Source organism: Argiope bruennichi, chromosome 10 (assembly GCF_947563725.1).
Source record: "Argiope bruennichi chromosome 10, qqArgBrue1.1, whole genome shotgun sequence".
Lineage (NCBI taxonomy): Eukaryota > Metazoa > Arthropoda > Arachnida > Araneae > Araneidae > Argiope > Argiope bruennichi.
Window position 1 is genome coordinate 14,865,644 of NC_079160.1, and position 18,128 is coordinate 14,883,771.

The 18,128-nt window shown below is 28.8% G+C and overlaps 2 protein-coding genes across 4 annotated transcripts in view; one reads left to right on the forward strand and one right to left on the reverse strand.

Annotated features, from left to right (window-relative positions):
• LOC129988553 (UPF0764 protein C16orf89 homolog) overlaps positions 1–16,832 on the reverse strand; it is a 44,584-nt gene extending 27,752 nt beyond the window's left edge. Inside the window, exon 1 of the mRNA XM_056096802.1 lies at positions 16,738–16,832. Coding sequence (XP_055952777.1) covers positions 16,738–16,768 — 31 coding nt within the window. The 5' untranslated portion in view covers positions 16,769–16,832. The remainder of the gene's footprint in view (positions 1–16,737) is intronic.
• The window catches only part of LOC129988554 (uncharacterized), a 34,357-nt gene extending 17,362 nt beyond the window's left edge, over positions 1–16,995 (forward strand). The window contains exons 2-5 of one of the 3 annotated variants that reach the window (XM_056096804.1): positions 1,051–1,223; positions 12,185–12,342; positions 13,770–13,931; positions 16,743–16,995. In XM_056096804.1, the coding sequence (XP_055952779.1) occupies positions 1,136–1,223; positions 12,185–12,342; positions 13,770–13,931; positions 16,743–16,841 (507 nt within the window). In that variant the 5' untranslated portion in view covers positions 1,051–1,135 and the 3' untranslated portion in view covers positions 16,842–16,995. Of the gene's footprint in view, positions 1–875; positions 1,224–10,164; positions 10,458–12,184; positions 12,343–13,769; positions 13,932–16,742 lie in introns of those variants that run through there. The other 2 variants (XM_056096803.1, XM_056096805.1) reach the window with 2 other exon arrangements.
• The last annotated feature ends 1,133 nt before the right edge of the window (positions 16,996–18,128 follow it).

Below are 18,128 nucleotides of genomic sequence, written 5' to 3' on the forward strand. Positions count from 1 at the left end.
AAGTATTAGAATATGTAATTGAAATCTCAAAGAGAAAATAAAGTTTAGCAGTGTTTTATCACAGTAATTTTATTAAAATAATTTTAAAGACTAAGTTAGACGAATTTCTTTTTTGTTGTAAAAATTTGATCAGATTCATTCATTAACAATGGCTCGAATCGAACTCCTTGAATCAATGATACTATTGTAGTGAACTAAAACAAAAATAATCATATTTAATAGTCCATATAAATTAGAAGTGGAATAGACAAATGCAAATAAAAAGATAAGAAAAGGATACCAAATGATAAAAGATAAGATCGTTTCATGTTCATAATTCGCTTTTTTCTCACTTCCAGTTGCACTAAAATTTTGAAATTTTATACCAGTATATTTTTATTGAGAATGCAATACTTACTTTCAAAACTTAAATGCCAGTTAACTATTTAATTTAAATAATTTTTATTTTATATGGGTTGTATTATCTGACAGTGAATATGAGGAACATGAATACCAAGATTCCATAAAATTTATAATAATAAATCGTGAATAAAAGTTAAAATAAAAAAAATTCATTTGTTATTATATTAATTAAAATGTGTTTTTTAAATAAAATGTTTTTTTTGGAATTTGATTTTTATAAATTAATAAAATTTTACAAAATTGTAATTAAACTAAAACTTTCATCATGCAAACTAGATAGTAAATGGCCAGATATGCAGAAATTTTATATATCTTCGTTCCTTTCCCGCGATTACTATATCTGAATTCAAACTCTATAAATTTTTAATATTTTTGTTATTATCTTTTGGTAAATGATTTTATTGTTATTATATTTTAATAATTATTGTTATCATGTTTATCTTGTTTATTATTATTTGATAATTTTTGTCCAGCCATCAAGCTTATTATTGCCAAGAAAAATTCAATACCATTTGACTCTAAAAGTTAGCCATTTTGAAGAATTAAATCAACATAAGTTATTGCTATCCGAAAAGGAATTTTGTCCTAGAAACACACTCCGGACAACTAAAGGACGTAAATGACGTTAAAAAAGAATATCCGTTTCAGACTTGCAGGTTTTCTTTCAACATAGTTGTAACAGTTTCTCCCACTCGCCTCGATTAAGGGGCTTCAGACAGGAAATTAGTTGAGCATGACACCTGCCTATAAAAGAGAGGGATCTCCGCACACTCCTTCACTTTGCACAAGACGCTCCAGTTCCAAGTTCAGCCTTTCCTCTGGTAAGTATCTTGATAAGTTCTATTGGTTATTATTCAATTAGTTGTAGCATGACCAATGTCCCGTCTTTGGTATGACAGTGATATCCTGTCTATGATGGTGCTAGGGCAGTTCGACAATTTGAATTTTAGACTATGTTCAGTGTAAAAGTGCCCAGATGGATCCACTTTATAATTGTAAACACATAGTTAAAAAGTAACCAGATCAAGTGCTTACATTTCGACTGCCCAGTAAAGTTGCGATGCTACGTTAAATTCTTTCTATGCTGAAGATGATTAAGTAAGCGTTTCGGAACTTCTCATTCGCCTGTTGCATTCAAAATTTAGAGTGCAGGTTTATAATTTTTATATAAAGATCATATATCAATTTTTATTTTATTATATTCGAGGTCTACAATAGTACAGAGAAGTAACGTAATCGCCAAAGAATTCGATCTCGAAATTTTGACAAATCTTCACGTCTTAGAATTCCCTGAGCACGAAAAACACACTTTTGGCCTTGTGTCTGTCTGTGACAAAGATAATAATAAAAAAAATGCTTTGAGCTAAAGAGATGTAGTATGCGATCTTAATGTCACTTTTCTCTATTTCTGTCCAATTTTGGGCATAGGAAGTCTGTCCTTGTACAGCCTACCACCCCGCCACCACTGAACGTAGCATTATCGACAGAGGGGAAGTCTGTCCTGATGTCTGAGTATAAGTACACACGATTACTATAAAACGAAAAGCATTAGATGAATAAAATTTGGTGCACAGATTTATCAACTAAAGTGTAGGCATCGGTCAAAATTTGAGCTAAATCTAACTAAGGGGTGAACCGTCTGTCTGTCTGCCTGTATTTCCAAAACATGTAAACGCGATAACTCAAAAACGCATTGACTTAAATATATCAAAATACTTATCATATAAATTGACTTAAATATATGAAATGTGATTTTACAACTAATATTGCCATTCTGTTCAAATTTACAGAACGCATCTAATACACAAATTCGATTTTCGGATACCCTTAATCGCATGCCAGGATTAATCGAGAAAAAATTCGCCAAGGATCACACCATAGATTCCATAAAAATGCTAAATTCAAGCTAAAGATTAATATTGTGTAACTATTTTGGGCCAATGCAACGCAAGGCGTTCTCTGGGATATCACTTTTATTAGAGATTATGCGAGAAAGCTTTGGAAAGACCACTCCCGCTGTTTTTTCCTAGCTTATTAGGTTTTTAGTTGTAGCGTTCACGTGAGCTCATACTCACTAGATAGTTAATTTCAGAAGAAGATTTCAGTCTAAAAAGTTCTACAGATCTATAGTTATGGTGGTAAAGATATATGCCAAGATTCACCTAACTAGCTCATTGCAATTTTAAGTTATAGTGTTCACATGCATTCGAACAACCAGACATTAGTCAGATTTAATCAAAAATTTGATAAAACTACAATTTTGGCTTGCAAACTATTTTTGTAAATACACAGTTGTAATTTCTTATTTAAAAATATCTAATTCATTTTATCATTGTAAATATCTGGTCTTGAACTCTTAATCTAATGGAATGAAGTAATACTCAAGTCTAAATTACGATGATTCAAAATTATAAATTCCATTCTTAGTTCCCCTTAAATCGTCTTGTAAACCAGCGGCAGTGCTTCTCCAAAAACTTTCTGGCATACTCTCTATTAAAAACGAACTTGTGTTTTAGACGCGCTTGTTCCGAGTCTATTGAAACCAAAATTTGGCACAGAATTATAATTGCAGTCACAATATCACATGCCAAATCTAAAGTATTTCGAGCTATCGCGTTTACATGCTTCTGAAAGTACAGATCGTCAGATGTTCAACCCTAAATTGGATTTAGCGCAAAACTGAAAAGTGCTTACAATAAGGATATTAAGATAGGTTTTGATTTGCAATTATTCTGTCAACTTATATTCGAGCAATCGGACATACAGACTGTCTCTGAAGAGATTTTGTTCAAAATTTGATAGAAATCAACAATTTTGGTGTAAAGACCGTTTACGAAATTTCATCCATCAAGTTCAAAGCATTTTGAGTTATCTTTGTCACAGACTCATACACTGATAGAGAGGGATTTTATAAAAATGTGTTTTTCGAACTCAGATAGGTCTGAAACGTGGAAATTCGACAAAATATCGAGTTCGAATTTTTTGATGATAACAATACTTTTTCCATATTTCATATATGCAAAAACGAAAACGTATAATTATTTTTGATCTTCTGATCTGGCTTCATAGTTTAATAAGTTGAGATGACGCTCTAGTTTACATTGCAATGATTCGAAATTATTTCATTTCTTAATACATCTTGTAAAATAATTCCTCTCAATAATTTATTTTCGCCATTTCCAGAAAAATTATATTGTTACTTTATTTCTTATCATGTAAGAACATGATTTTGTTTTGGTTTGGGATTTCACTTTCTGCAGAAAAGTGGTGATTTATCGCTTTTGGGGCATTAATTTTTTGCTTTCAGAGTTATTAGAAAATGATGAAAAAGGTTGTCACATTTGGCGACTGATAGCCAATAAAAAGTTAGAATTGGCACGAATGTTCGCCATGTACCCGATTCTTCTGTCGGGCCAATAAAGGGCAGGGTTGAATAAACTTATCGCCCTAAGAAGCACAGAGAAGAAAATGGGACTGAATACGAAACAGCTGGCAAAAGTATTGAAAGTTATATAATTTTTAAAAAAATTCAATTTTTCTAGCTGCCCAAAGAGTTTTGGTCCCCTAACGATTTTGAGATTTAAAAAAAAAAAAAAAATACCCTTTCGGTTTTTTCACAGTTCACAATTGCGCAAAACAATAGTCACGTGATCATTCCAAGTCAGTTTAAACCGCATTTCCGAAGAAAAATTTTCTGGCCTCGAGAAAAACTTTTTAGAATTCGATTGATTTTGAGATGGTCAAAAACCATCGCTTTTCTAAATATTGGTAATTACGAAATATGAGTCACGTGAGGACATGTTTTTTGTCTGATACCACGTGACCTTAAAAAATAATGTTCTGGCATGCTAATTTATAATTTGCGATAACAGATTTCAAATTTTAATTTTTTTTGAATTTTGCTAATTAATTTGATGTCTGATTTGCTTAAGTAAATAAGACATCAACTAGTAAAATAGAAAGGATTTATTTTTGTTATTTTCTTGTACATACAACTGCGCGTTACTGTTTCAGAAATCGTGTTTGAAGAAACTGCATGGAAGTGTCAATTTCTAAATTCATTTCTACAAGTAAATTTCGTTTGTGTTAAAAGTTAGTCCTTCTCTGCAATCTCAGAATTCACAGAAGGTTTGCGCGATGCTTCCGAGCATGTTTAAAATAACTGTTCCAGTCAACACACAAGCATTGAGGCAGAAACGTTTAAAATTCTTTAATTTTACCCTTCTAAGAACCTTACGAGGAAGAAAGAATTACTCAAAAATGTATTTTATTATTTTTCTTCAAAATTATTAAAGTAAATTTTTTCGGATGTTTCTTCTGAAACAAATTTTTATAAAATATACGCCATGCTTTTAAATGAGCTATTCTTTTCTATTTTAATTTTCATTTGTTTCTTGATAAAAAAATTCAAGAAATAAAAACCCTAATGGAATAATCATAAAAAAAAGAGAAAAAGATTAACAAAATTCATAAAAGGGAGAAGAAATAAAATTTTATATCATACGTTGTCTTTACTGATAAACTTTTAATTTAATTTTTTTCGCATGAAAATATCTATATTAATCTAGTTTATGTAAAAGAATGTCAATAAATTTAATTTTCGTTGAATAATTAAAAATATAAGAACGGTGAATATAACAATTTTTGATTCAATATAAATATAGAAAAGAGTTTTTACTCATTTCACTCAATTTCCAATTCATTTTTAAATTCAGAACTTTATAAAATGCTATCAAGTAATAATAGAAATAAAAACTTGCCATTTGGCTATCTAATTTCTTTCTGCTTCTTTATCTCTTTTTTCAGCAAATCAGCATTTAATAATATTTGAAAAACAAAACTGAAGAGTCAGTAGAAATTAAAAGAAGAAAGATAAACAAGTTTTAATATCATTTTAAAAGATGATTTATTTAAATGTAATCCTATGAAAAAAGAAAAGTACTTTGACGTAAAACTATTTGCGAAGTGTCTTTTAACTTTGAAATATTAACTTCAATTGACACGTAATCATTGCGCATTCAAACAGAGTATATTTGTGCAACGATGATTGTAGCGCTGATAGTTCTTTATACAAACATTTATTACAACAACAAAAAAATCTCTTTTCACTTCCTCATAGACGAATCACAGAGAAAGTATTGTAATAAAAAAAAATTCAAAATCGAGATTTTGATGAATTTCCACATTTTAAACCTCTCTGAGTTCGAAAAACATATTTTTGGATCTGTCTATCTGTTCTTTTGTGCTGACTGTTTGTTACAAAGATCATTCAAAAACTCTTTACGCTAGATGGTAGAGATTTGATACAAATTCTTTAAAACAAATTTGTAGATTTCTTTCAAATTTTGAGCAAAATTATTCAGAGGAAGTCAGCCTGCTCAACTGTTTGAATATAAGTTAATCAGAAAACTTACAGAACAAAGAGTGGTATACGGATAAAATTAGGGAAACAGGTTTAACTTTTAAATATTAGATGTTTATCCAATTTTGAGCCAAATCCATTTTGTACCTTCGTAATAATAACTTAAATGCAATAACTTAAATATATCATATTTGGTATATGATTTCGTTGCTGCAGTAGAAGTTTTGTGTCAAATTTTGGTTTCAATTGGCAAAAAAAAAAAAAAAAAAAAAAAACGGATCTGAAACAGAAATTCATATTTATTAGAGTATGCGGGAAATTTGAGGAGGCCTCTGATTTATTATATAATCCTTAACCATATAAGAAGATTATTCAACATTTGTTTAGTTTAAAAAAAGAAATACTATCGCTTGCTCAATAATATTTTCCATGAAAGCTAAAACTGCTTGAGAAGCCGATAAATAAATTGTTTTCAAAACTTATTGCATAATACTGATAAATTTAAACTTGGTATCTCGTTTCTTAAAGTTCTCAACCGGAGGAGAAAATTTTCTCTCTACGCTATAGATTGATCTTGGAAAGAACATAAATATTTTCTAAAATTTAACTTTTTAAAATTAGAAATCACTTTAATTGTTGATTGATTTCTAGTTGAATGGCTCATTATCTAATTTGAAACATATGACTTGAAACTTAACGAATTAATGTTGGAAAAAATTTGCCGGTTTGCTACGAAAATATCAGAATTTTTTTTAAAGAACATTTTTTGGAAAAAACATAAATTTTAGAAAATGTTTTTTTAATTTTCAGAATTTAAACAAATTTTCTAATTTTTTTAAATAAAACATAAGATTTAAAAAATATTTTTTGGAGAGTACATAAATTTTTGAAAATGTTTTTAATTTTCTCAGAATTTTTTTAAAGAGCATAACATTTAAAGAAAGTTTTAAACAAAATATTTTTTAGAAAGAATGCTAGATTTTTTTTTGTTTTAAATTTCCAGAAAATTTTTTGGGAAGATTATAAATTTAAAAAAAATGATTTTTTCTAATTTTCTAAAGTTTGAAATCACTTTAATTGTTGATTGATTTTTAGTTGATTTGTTTGTTCATATGACTTATTTCAATCATATGACTTGAAACTTAACGAATTAATGTTGAAAACATTTGCCAATTTGCAACGAAATCCTCAGGATTTATTTTAAAATATTGAATTATTATTATGATTTCAAGATGTTTGACTGAGGATTAAAATATGTGATATTTTCCTTAATTTTCCTCTTTATGCTTTCTTCCTTGATTTGCAAAGTAACATATTTCTAGTGATGATTTTTTTTTTACTTTCTCGTATATAAAATATAAAGAAATTATTGTAATTAAAAAAAATCGAAGTCAAGATTTTAACGTATTCTCCATTTTTGTAGATTTCCCCTAGTTCGAAAAAAGCATTTCTGGAAAATGTTTCAAACGTCAAATGTTGTCTGTAACAAAGATAACTCCAAAGCGCTTTGAGCTAGACGGATGAAATTTAGTATATGGTCCAGTTTGTAGATTTCTATCACATTTTGAGCAAAATCCATTCAGAAGAAGTCTGTATATCCAACTGTTCAAATATAAGTTAATATGATAACTTTAAAATGAAGAGAGCTAGATAGATAAAATTCAGTACACAGATTAAACATATTAAGCATCCATAGTGTTGGCATATATCAAATTTTGTGTTAAATACAGCCAAGGGTTGTCAGTCTATCGGTCTGTACTTTCAGAAGCATGTAAACGTGGTAGCTCAAAAATTAAATATACTTAAACAAGTTAAATTTAATATATGATGTTGTGGTTACATTTGTAGCTTTATATAACATTTTTGTTTCAATCAGTTGGGGGGAAAAACGCGTCTAAAACACAAATTCACCTTTATTAGAAAGTATGCAAGAAAGTTTCAGAGAGACCACTGCCGCTGGTTTATTCATGAATCATTAATAGCATTCTCAGTAATGAAATTTTAGAACTTGTCTCTATTCTTCATGATCGAACATTTTTAATGTATTCACGATAGACGAAGAAATCACGAAGTTGGCACAAAATTTCGCCACACGTTTCAGATTATTTTTTTCTCGTCTAGTCGCCAAACTTTTTCACGTGTGTGTTTATTAGACAGTTCAGAGCCAGTTGATCTTTTGTCTGTCTCGTATTTCGTGCCGTCTGCCAGCATTTCGATGCCAATAAATAAATAAATATTCAGAATATAGAAGATAGAGCAGCCATTTACTAAAAAGATATTTCGTTTTTTTGCATATTTGACGTGATGAATAATGCCGAAATGCCAACACGTGGTTCCCGAACATTTTTGATTTTTAGTTGCCTTCGAATACTGCTTTTGATTTTTCCAGATTAATATCTATAGACCATTTTCAGCCGAGGGATTGGAAATGGAAAGAACATTTACTTGTGCCGAGGGTTTTAATTTCTGTAAAGTAATTTATTATTTTATTCTTTACTAATTACGTTTTTTTTTTTCTCAAATTGACTGACGATCCTAAGAAAAATTATCGATTGCAAGGTTGAAGGTTAGTTGCCAGTTTGTAACATATTTTTTAAGTGGTAAATATCATGAATTTTTTTTCATTATAATTTCAGAGTTTTGAGCTTTCAAATGATTAGCAGAATAACTGCGTGAATATGCATTTTCTTTTACAATTTTAAATAACTGTAATAGAGAAAAATATCAATACATCATTGAATTTTTTTTGTATTTTGAATAAATATTTTTATTTGATGTTTAAATTTTCATTTTAAAAACCTAAGATAATGGAAAATTTATTCATAAGGTTTCAAAGTAGTTTTTATCAAGATAATTGAATTCTATATGTTGCTGTTTCCATTCTAATATTTCTTAAAATGTTTCAAAATATATCGCACAAATTGTGTTATTAAAAGGAGAAAAAAAATAGATCTACATGTTTTGAACTTTAAATAAAGACGCTGACCCCTATATTTTAATATAAATACATTAATGAGATTTATAGTCAAAATTAGTGTTGTGTAAGTGATATGTTGTCAAGATTTCTAATTGGCATCAGTGAAAATTTTATAAAAACATTCGAAATTGTCTTTTAAACTTACGAGTTGTAATTAATGTTTCTTATTTTGTAATAATAGTGATAATTTAAAAAATTAAAGCAAAAATTTTAATTAATCTTGAAATTCAAAAAAAAAAAAAAAAGATTTACTTTTTTTGACGTCACTTTGGAAGCTTTTCTATTATTATTATTTTGATTTCTATGATTTTTTCTGGAAGTGATGTATAATCACATCTATGATAAACATGCAAAAAATATTTTTAATAGAGTGGTTCAAAGCGAATGTATATAGTAGACATGTGGTAGATAAATGAATGCATTGGTTAAAAATGCTTGAACATTTGTTAAAGAAACATTTGCTTATTTGGTATATTTTATGTAATTTCATGTTATAATGGAGAAAACTGAGTATGTATTTTTGAAAAATGCATCATATGAAAGATTTAGACAAAAAAATGATTTATTATTTTATTATAAAGAACACAAGCCAAATTCAAGCTCTCTATAGAATAATCTCTCGCATTATGTTTATAATATCAGTATAACAGCATTTTTAGAGATGCGAATTTAAATCCGAAATAAAAATCCATGAAAAAAACATTAAATGGAAATGCAAGTGCCAAATCCTTTTTTGATGGTAAAGAAATAATGGAAATATACTAAAAAAGTATTTGCAATAATATGAATAATTTTGAAAGGTTGAAACATTTTGTTTTCTTGAAATTGAATGAAATTGAAAGTATGTATTTAATTTTAATTGATCTGGACGATTTTCGGTTTTATTTAAGTGTGGTCAATAGATGAGCAACTGACGACGTAAAAAAAAATCGAATTTTACTTTCTGTATCTGAAAATAAAAATTGCATAGTACAATTTTCATTTGTATGAAGGATTCCGATTTCTTTATTCTGCTGACAGAAATTATTTTTCAGATAGTATATGTTATGTATGTAAATCTGTCATTCCCTTCTGTGCCCTTCTCCAAATCTTAATCGAATAAATTTTCAGGAAATCGCTAAAATCCCGAAATCGTATTTCATCTTAATAAAAACTCACAAAATTCAACTTCTTTCAAAATAACGAAAGAATCCGCAGAAGAGATAAAGCTTCTATTTCTTACATCATTTCAAATTTTCTTGGAATTCGATTGTGTCTTTAATAGTAGAAACTGCATTGCAAAACTGAAGGGAACCTAAACAGAGGCCTCAACTCCCCGAAATGTTAAACTAATTTCAAACAATGGGAAATGACTTCTGTAAATTTCTGTAACACAAATCCATAACAGAAGGAACATTTGAAAACAAGAGTTGACTGCGTTTATCGTTTCGTTAGAGTAAATATTCATTCGAACTCGGAGACTGTTAGTAAATAAAAACCAACGGCAATCAGACGCGGAATGTCGGGCGCAGATAAAAAGGGAGAAATTCGGTGTTCTGCACAAGCCCGAGAAACACGTCTGTTCTGAAGGAGTCTCAAACATGTTATCTGTGAATGAATTTCACGAGTGAAAATCATTTGAGTTTTTCATATAGTTGAAACTAGTAATCATTTTTTATTTACCGTCCAGTATTCTTTTTTAATCTTGTGATTCTCCTCAAGATCATTTACAAAACTGTAAGTAACGTTTTATATTTTTTAATATGCACGTGCTACGTGCATGGTACATGCATGCACGTGCTTGAGAAATATTCGCAGATTTTACCAGTTTAAGTGATAAAATTTATTTGATAGTTTTATTCATTTTTTTTTGACATAAGGCGAAAATTCTTTTATTTATAGTTTTAAAAAGCATTATAAATTTTTATGAATCAAAATTCATTGTAAATATATTTTTATAATTTATCATTTTTTTAAATAAAAAATTGATGCAATTTTTAAAATAAGTTTAGTCCTGCATTTATCCATTTTTATTTATTTGGCTAGTTTCATTTTTTTATGTAATTTATAATTTGTACCTCATTTTTTTCTAATGAACTAAATTTTGACATTTTGTGTACTTGTATATCCTCGGAACAATACATTGCTTTATTATTTTTAGAACTTAATTATCAGTTATTATATTAACTGAATTGAATCGAATTTTGATTCCATGAAAGTATGCCCTCTGGTAGCGAATTTGAGTAAAACATTGTTTAACAGATTTAATCATGATTGTGAGAATGAATTAGAAGTGTAAAAAGAACAAAATTAAATAAAATATTTATATTTTTACACACTATAAAAATTTGTTTTTTAAAATGAGTAACGTACATAATACATTATAAGTTGGAATAAACGTGCATTATATATTACAAATGGTTTTGAAAATGTTAAAAATCTCGAACTGGATGTTTACATTTTTAAAAGATGTTTATTTAATTCAGATTATAAATATTTTATATTCACTTTATTCAAAATAATTATATTTACTTTAAAACTTCATGTTATTTGAATATTAGTTTGAAAGTTTTATGTAGAAAAGCTTTCGGAGCAGGAAATAACATGATTATTTTTTACTTATGTTCGATTTAACCCTTTGCATTTGTAAAAGTAATTCGATGTATTATTATTCACTTAAAACAAGGACTTTTTTATTGACCCAAAAAATAAATATATATAATTTTTTTAAGCTGAATTTCTCAAAAAAAAAAAAATTAATCCACACCTTCTTACCCCTCTATACATACTTTTAACATCAAATTTAACAACAAAATTTAAAAAGTAAATAAAATGTCAAAATGATGCGCTGCATTCTTAATGGTGCCTAAGGGAAGATATCGAAGAGCAAAGGAAAAATCGAAATTTTTAAGTGGATTATGAATATGATTAAAATTCCAGTTTATTTTGAGTACTTCTTCCAGTGCTTTCGTTTTTATGCTTTAATTTGACAACAAAATTTCTGATCATTAAAATTAGTTTTCATTTTTTAGTACACAATAATCAAAGCATACGTTCGGAAAGTTTTTGTATTTTTATTTAAAAGACGGTTTATGAAGAGAAAGCATTACATGTGCAAAATTTGATTTCTGTTATCAATTTTCTTCATTTCTTTGTAGTTGCACTTTTTAGTATATAATAACAAACCTGTTCAGAGCCATGGGCATCACCCATGAGTCACCCCTGCTTTTTAACTGCATCGAGCGATCCATCTAATTAGGTGATCCCTCCCCCCTTCTCTACTACATTTAAGAGATAGCAAAGGAATGATGGATCATCTAGTTAGATAAATGGTCTTGAGCCGTGGCAGTGAACGGGTTAAAAAGTGTATTTGAAAAGTTTCTTATTTGTATTTTATTTAAAAGTTGATTTATTGAAAAACACATTTTATGTGAAAGATGTCAGTTTTCTTTGTTTCTTTGCAGTCAACATGCAGACCTTCTTGTGTTTCACCCTGGTGCTTCTGTCGGCCACCCTTTCTGCCAAGGGAGACGTGCCAGACAGCTTGAAGAGTTTCTTCTTCCCCGCTCTCGCCCCAGCTGTCGCAAACAGCGAATATTCGAACAGCCAACTCAGTGAACAGGTGGGAACATCACACCTCTTTCGTTTGTAAAATATATTCAATTTTAGAAGATCTCTATCTCTCTATATATAATATAAAGCACTAATGTACATGGTATAGAAATCTTTCTTATTGCATATCGTCGAATGACAACAGTCAAATGTGAAAAAACCACCAAACGAGCATTTCAGATTACTTCACTGAGCTGCGTTATATTGAATGCTTTTCTATTTAATGAAGCTGCAAAATACTCTTAGAAATGCACTAAAAAGGGTTCATCAAGCATTTTGTTCATTCGGAAGATGAGAAAAATCGAGAAATAAGTGTCATGCAAAATTTAATCGAGCGCAAAAATATACTTAACCATTGCCAGATAGATAATGGTTATGATGACATTAACTTCCAACATCCCTATTAGCAGAAATATATACTGTATGATATTAAACAATATTTGCAATATTGTATAATATTGTTAAATATTAAATTATATAAAATCTCACAATATTGTATAATATATACTGTATGATATTAAACAATATTCGCAATATTGTATAATATTGTTAAATATTAAATTATATAAAATCTCACAATATTGTATAATATTATGCAACAGGATGTGCTACCTGGGATTATCTGTCACAATGGTTTTCTGGAATAAAATGCAAAAAATTATTTTTAATTACATTAATTTCATTTCCGTACATAGTTTTATTTTTAGTAAATCTTTTAAATGTATGTATATCATTTTCATAATTAATTTTTAATGTTAACATGGAATTCAAACTCATTCATCAAAGCATTCTCTCAAGTGCTTTTGCCGAGGTTAATATTAAAAAAAATAATTCTTTGAACATTAATGGAGAATAGGATTTTCTCTTCGCCGTTAGTTTGTAGTATATAAACATTTTAACACTAATTCTTGATCTTTCGCATTTCGGATATCCTTCTTCTAACAAATGTTAAAGCCCTGTTTCGACGACCTGTGCCCGCCTTGAGTCTGACACATTTTACCCTGTTTCCCCTCTCTTGGGGTTTTCTGAGGTTCTTTGACGTCTGATCATTTTACCTACAATTTTATATAAGCTCCCTATTGCCGTACACAAGCAGGGGTGATCGGTCCAACAATGAGTTAGTTCGCAGATTAATGACCAAATCCGTAAAGCCACTGGTCATCCAAACGGAGCTTAAGAAAAGGAGCTCATTTTTCAATGCTGTAAGGTACAACAGTAACATTGTATGTCTGTATATAATTGTAACACTTCCGGTCAGAACTCCTTAACAATAGCCCCTGGCTCTTCGCATTTTACCTGCCCTGCCATTCTTTTATTATGTTACTGACACAATGCTATTTTTTCAAGACTTTTTATAAGAAATTGAAATTTACCCATTCTTTATATAACTGTACCTTCTGTCCTTGATTGAAATTGATGAAGAGTTATTCATCGCAGGATCCCGACGCTGTCTCACCCTCTGGCAACGAGGAGCAGAGGATGTCTCGCCTCCAATCTACCATCGATGAGGCTCGTCGCAGCTACAGCGCCGGAGATTTCTCCCGCTACATGACCGCCCAGCCTGTCGGAAAGGCTCAGTGTTATGTTGAATTTCAAGTGGTAAGTTCACGGTCTTTGGCACTTGTTTCTTTATGTATTTGGCCTCTTTTTAACCACATGTTGGTGCGCGAGCCACAACAGTCCACTGTAACTAGCAGCGAGGCCACACAACGTATCCGATACCTTATAGAAATCGGGTAAAAATTTATATTATCTAAACGAATTAATTCTCGACCCAAGATTATGTTCTGAAAACTGAGTTTTGGCAAACAAACTCAGTGGATGGGTCACGAACATAGTTTTTAATTTTGAGACAATTGCTTCCTGACATGTGTAGCCGCACATCTTTGGCGATTCTGTGACAAAAACATTTCGACGTACTTGGCATGTCTTTCCACCACAAGTGGTTAACCGCTTTTATTTAACCCTTTCTAGGGCCGTAGGAAGTATGCTTCCCACCAAATTTATCAATCTTTGTATGAATTTATGTAGGTTGGCATAAGTTTTGACACATTTTTTTTAGAAAGACAGAAACTTAGATGCTTTAGTTCTTTATTTTACACAAAATGATGCGTCTTGATTTGTTAATTAATAATTAACCAAATTAATTAATTAATCAAATTAATCCAATAAGCTAAATGAATCCCTTTTCTTATTCTAATTTCAAGCCTAAAAATATTTTAACATAATATGACTAGAAAAAAATGGCCCTTTAAAGGATTAACATGACTTATTTGTAACATTAGTAAAAATGGGATTTGAAATCGATATTTTTAATATTGTAGTTCCTTATTGTAGTACATACTAATAGAAGTATACATTAGAAAGTTATTTTTAATAACTTTTTGTTTATAAGATGATTTACTAAAAGAAAAACAATGTGTTTAAATTCAATTATAAAGAAATAAACTTAATATTCAATTTATTATTTTCGTACTCAGCAGATTCCCTAAAATCTGAGTTCATGACCATGAAATGAAAACAATAATTCTGAAACTAAAACGGTCTAACTAAAAGTATGAACAATTTATTAACTTCAGATATGCTAGAAGTTTTCAAATTCTTTACAGTAATACTTTCCCGATCATAAATAAAGCATTAATATTTTCAGTGAAATGATTAGTTTTATTTAAATTTTTATTCCATTATTGCTTTATTTGGTGAATGGCACCATTTAGCTAGTAAATTCTAGAGAAAAGTAATTTTTTATGTAATTTATAATAATGGATTATCATTTATAATAATGAAATACATTAAACAGTAGATAATAGCTAAAAATAATTTTTTAATGTATTTCTATTAGTGTACAAAATAGAAGTTAATTTCTTTGTCAAAAACATGAACATCAAAACAATGTCCTAAAAATGTGATATTCTCAACCAGTTCTAAAAGGAAATTAATGCCTAAAAAGTATTAGAGAAAAAAATTCCCAAGGATTCTTCAAAAACAAAAATTAAAAAAAAAAAACTTATCAATTTTATTAAAATTAAATTTACTTACACTGTTTTAGGCTATGGAGTAGCATTAAATTCTCGCCTTGTGCTTCTAGATTTTATTTTGAATATAGTATATTTTCGATAAAGGATTTTGAATTCCACTTGATAGTAAAATGTTTTTAATTCTCTATGCTCATTAATTTTTATAACTTTTTGTAGATTTTTTATATATATTCCTGATAAATGATATTAATATTTATATAATTAAATATTAATATCAAGGCGAGATGATAGACCGATTGAAAAAGTGTTAGCATCACAGTGATATTTTTACGACATACAATTCAAACTTTATTCTGAATTCGAGGTTTTGAACTAAATTTGTATAACTACTTGGCATTTGAATCAATATTATGTCATAAATATTCTTTTGTATAACTATGTGGCATTTGAATCAATATTCTATCATCAATATTTTAGACTCAATATTCTAGACTATTCTAGCATCAATATTCTAGTCAAATGAATCAATATTCACTTGACTGAAGACTTTTCAGCTGACAGAAAGCTGAGACAGCGGTAACATATTTTATGAATGTGAGGAATAATCTTTACATGGTAATCAGTTAACTAGAAATATAAGCAAAGTAACAAAAATAGACTGTCAAATACTCACAAAAGTATTTTGCAATAGAAGGAAAGGGCAATGTTCTTGATATCAGCACAGAGCCGCTTTAGATAAGATCGAAAAGAGATCATTCTAGTCGATTCAGCAACGAGAAAAGAATTAATATCATGCTAATTTTACACTTTTAAAAACATTGATTATTGATTATTAAGTTTATTCAAATACTGCACTCATAGCGATAGAAATAACTGTTTACTTTTGGCTCTCAAAATCATAAGTTCATATTTATTGAATTTCGTCGAGTTTTAAAATTACATTCCGAATGATGGAACGCATCACAACATTCCTATTGCGCAATCTTTTCCGATTGCTGTGTAATTTTGTTTTTTAATCAAGTCCCCCGTACATCTATACCAAACGAAAAAGGAACACATGAGTTCTAGAAACGGAGGTGTTTTGTTATGTTAAGTGTTAAATTGCACAATCTTAGAAAAAAACATTTTTGTAGACTTTTTTTTTGTATCATTCTATAGTTTTAAAATGTGATAATGATATAAAAACATCTGCAAAACATGTAATTTTTTAAAAAGAAAATAATTCAGTGCATTTTTAATTGCATATAAATATATAGAAGCAACAAACAAAGGAGAATTAATTAAAAATATTCATTTTGAAAAAAAATCATTTAATTATCGTTATTTCTACTAAATATTAATATTTAGAATGTTATAATTAATTGTTTACAAATACAAAAGTAAGAGTTAAGGTTATATTTAATTTCAATGCGATACGTTTCACTCACTCCAGACCCAGCGCCAGCCAGGACGATGCATCCGGTTGGGAGGCCAGACCCCAGCCTGTCAGACCAGCGACTACGTGTCCATCAACTTCAATGAGTGCAGCTAAGAAAATAATGCCATTACAGTATCCGAAACCGATTTAGAATCTTCTCCTTTTGTGATATTTTCGACTCTTCATTTCATCACTCTACCATCTTAAGAAGATCTATTTTTACTATCCTCTTTATGTTTGAAATGAATTAAATTATGTGAGCGTTAAATGCTGTTTCGTCTCTGTCTTTCTCTTTCCTTTTTTAACAAACAGCAGGTCATTAACTCGGATATTTCAATGACTCACTTTCTGTATAACATACTTCTCCACTATATTTTTTTAAAACTACATTGTGATAATAGTCAATTAATTTGAGGTTCACATGTTAGGTGGGAGTCAAATTTGCATCATCGCCAGTCAATTTGTGTTAAATACAAATCTTGCAAAAGACAACATTCATCTTTTTCTAAGATCTTAGGAATAAAAGCTTCCAGCAATTCATAAATTTTTAAATGGCCATTAATTTTATCATCTTTGATTAGAGCTGCTGTCTTTTAAATACTTTAATCATATTACACGGTTTAAGAAATTAAATGAATTATCATTTTCAAATCATAATTTATGAATTGCACTGAAAGGAAAGTTAATGAAAAGTCTTTCTAAATTTTTCGATGAAACACAAATCTAAATATTTCAATATTTCTTATTTGAAACCACAGACTAGGGTTTTAATTAATTAATTAATACTAAAATTAACACATTAATATGCTTGATTTCTGTTTAGTTAAAATTTTAATTTAAATCACAAAAAATTAAGAATCTCACTTTATTGCCAGGGATTATTACTATGAAAAAAAATAAGGGTAAAAACAGTTTCTAATCAGTTACTAATAATTTGAATTCTAAGTTCTTAAAAATTAGCTAATTTTCTGATTTCCAATTGTGTTAATTAAAGCAGACCAAAATATTTTTATCTGTACTAATTAGCAAGTAATTATAATATGCAATGATAATTATAATATGTAACTGAATAAACTCCGTTATTTATTTACACAAATGGACATGAAAAATTCATTTTGTATCTAAGAATTCTACGTTAAAAATAGATACTAAAGAAATTGGAAAAATCTTCTTAAAATGGAACTTAAACTTTTGCTTAACTAACTAAACTTTTGCTTATAGATCATATTTATAAAATACATGCAGAAATCAATAATAAATATAATATCAAGAATACACAGATTGTTCATCATTTCATTTTATTTCAGTTTTTTGCTCAGTAAGGCATTTACTAGTTGGAGAATTTTGTAAGCTAAAACTGAGTGAAAGCATATAATAAAAGAACTTTGTTCAGTTGCGCAA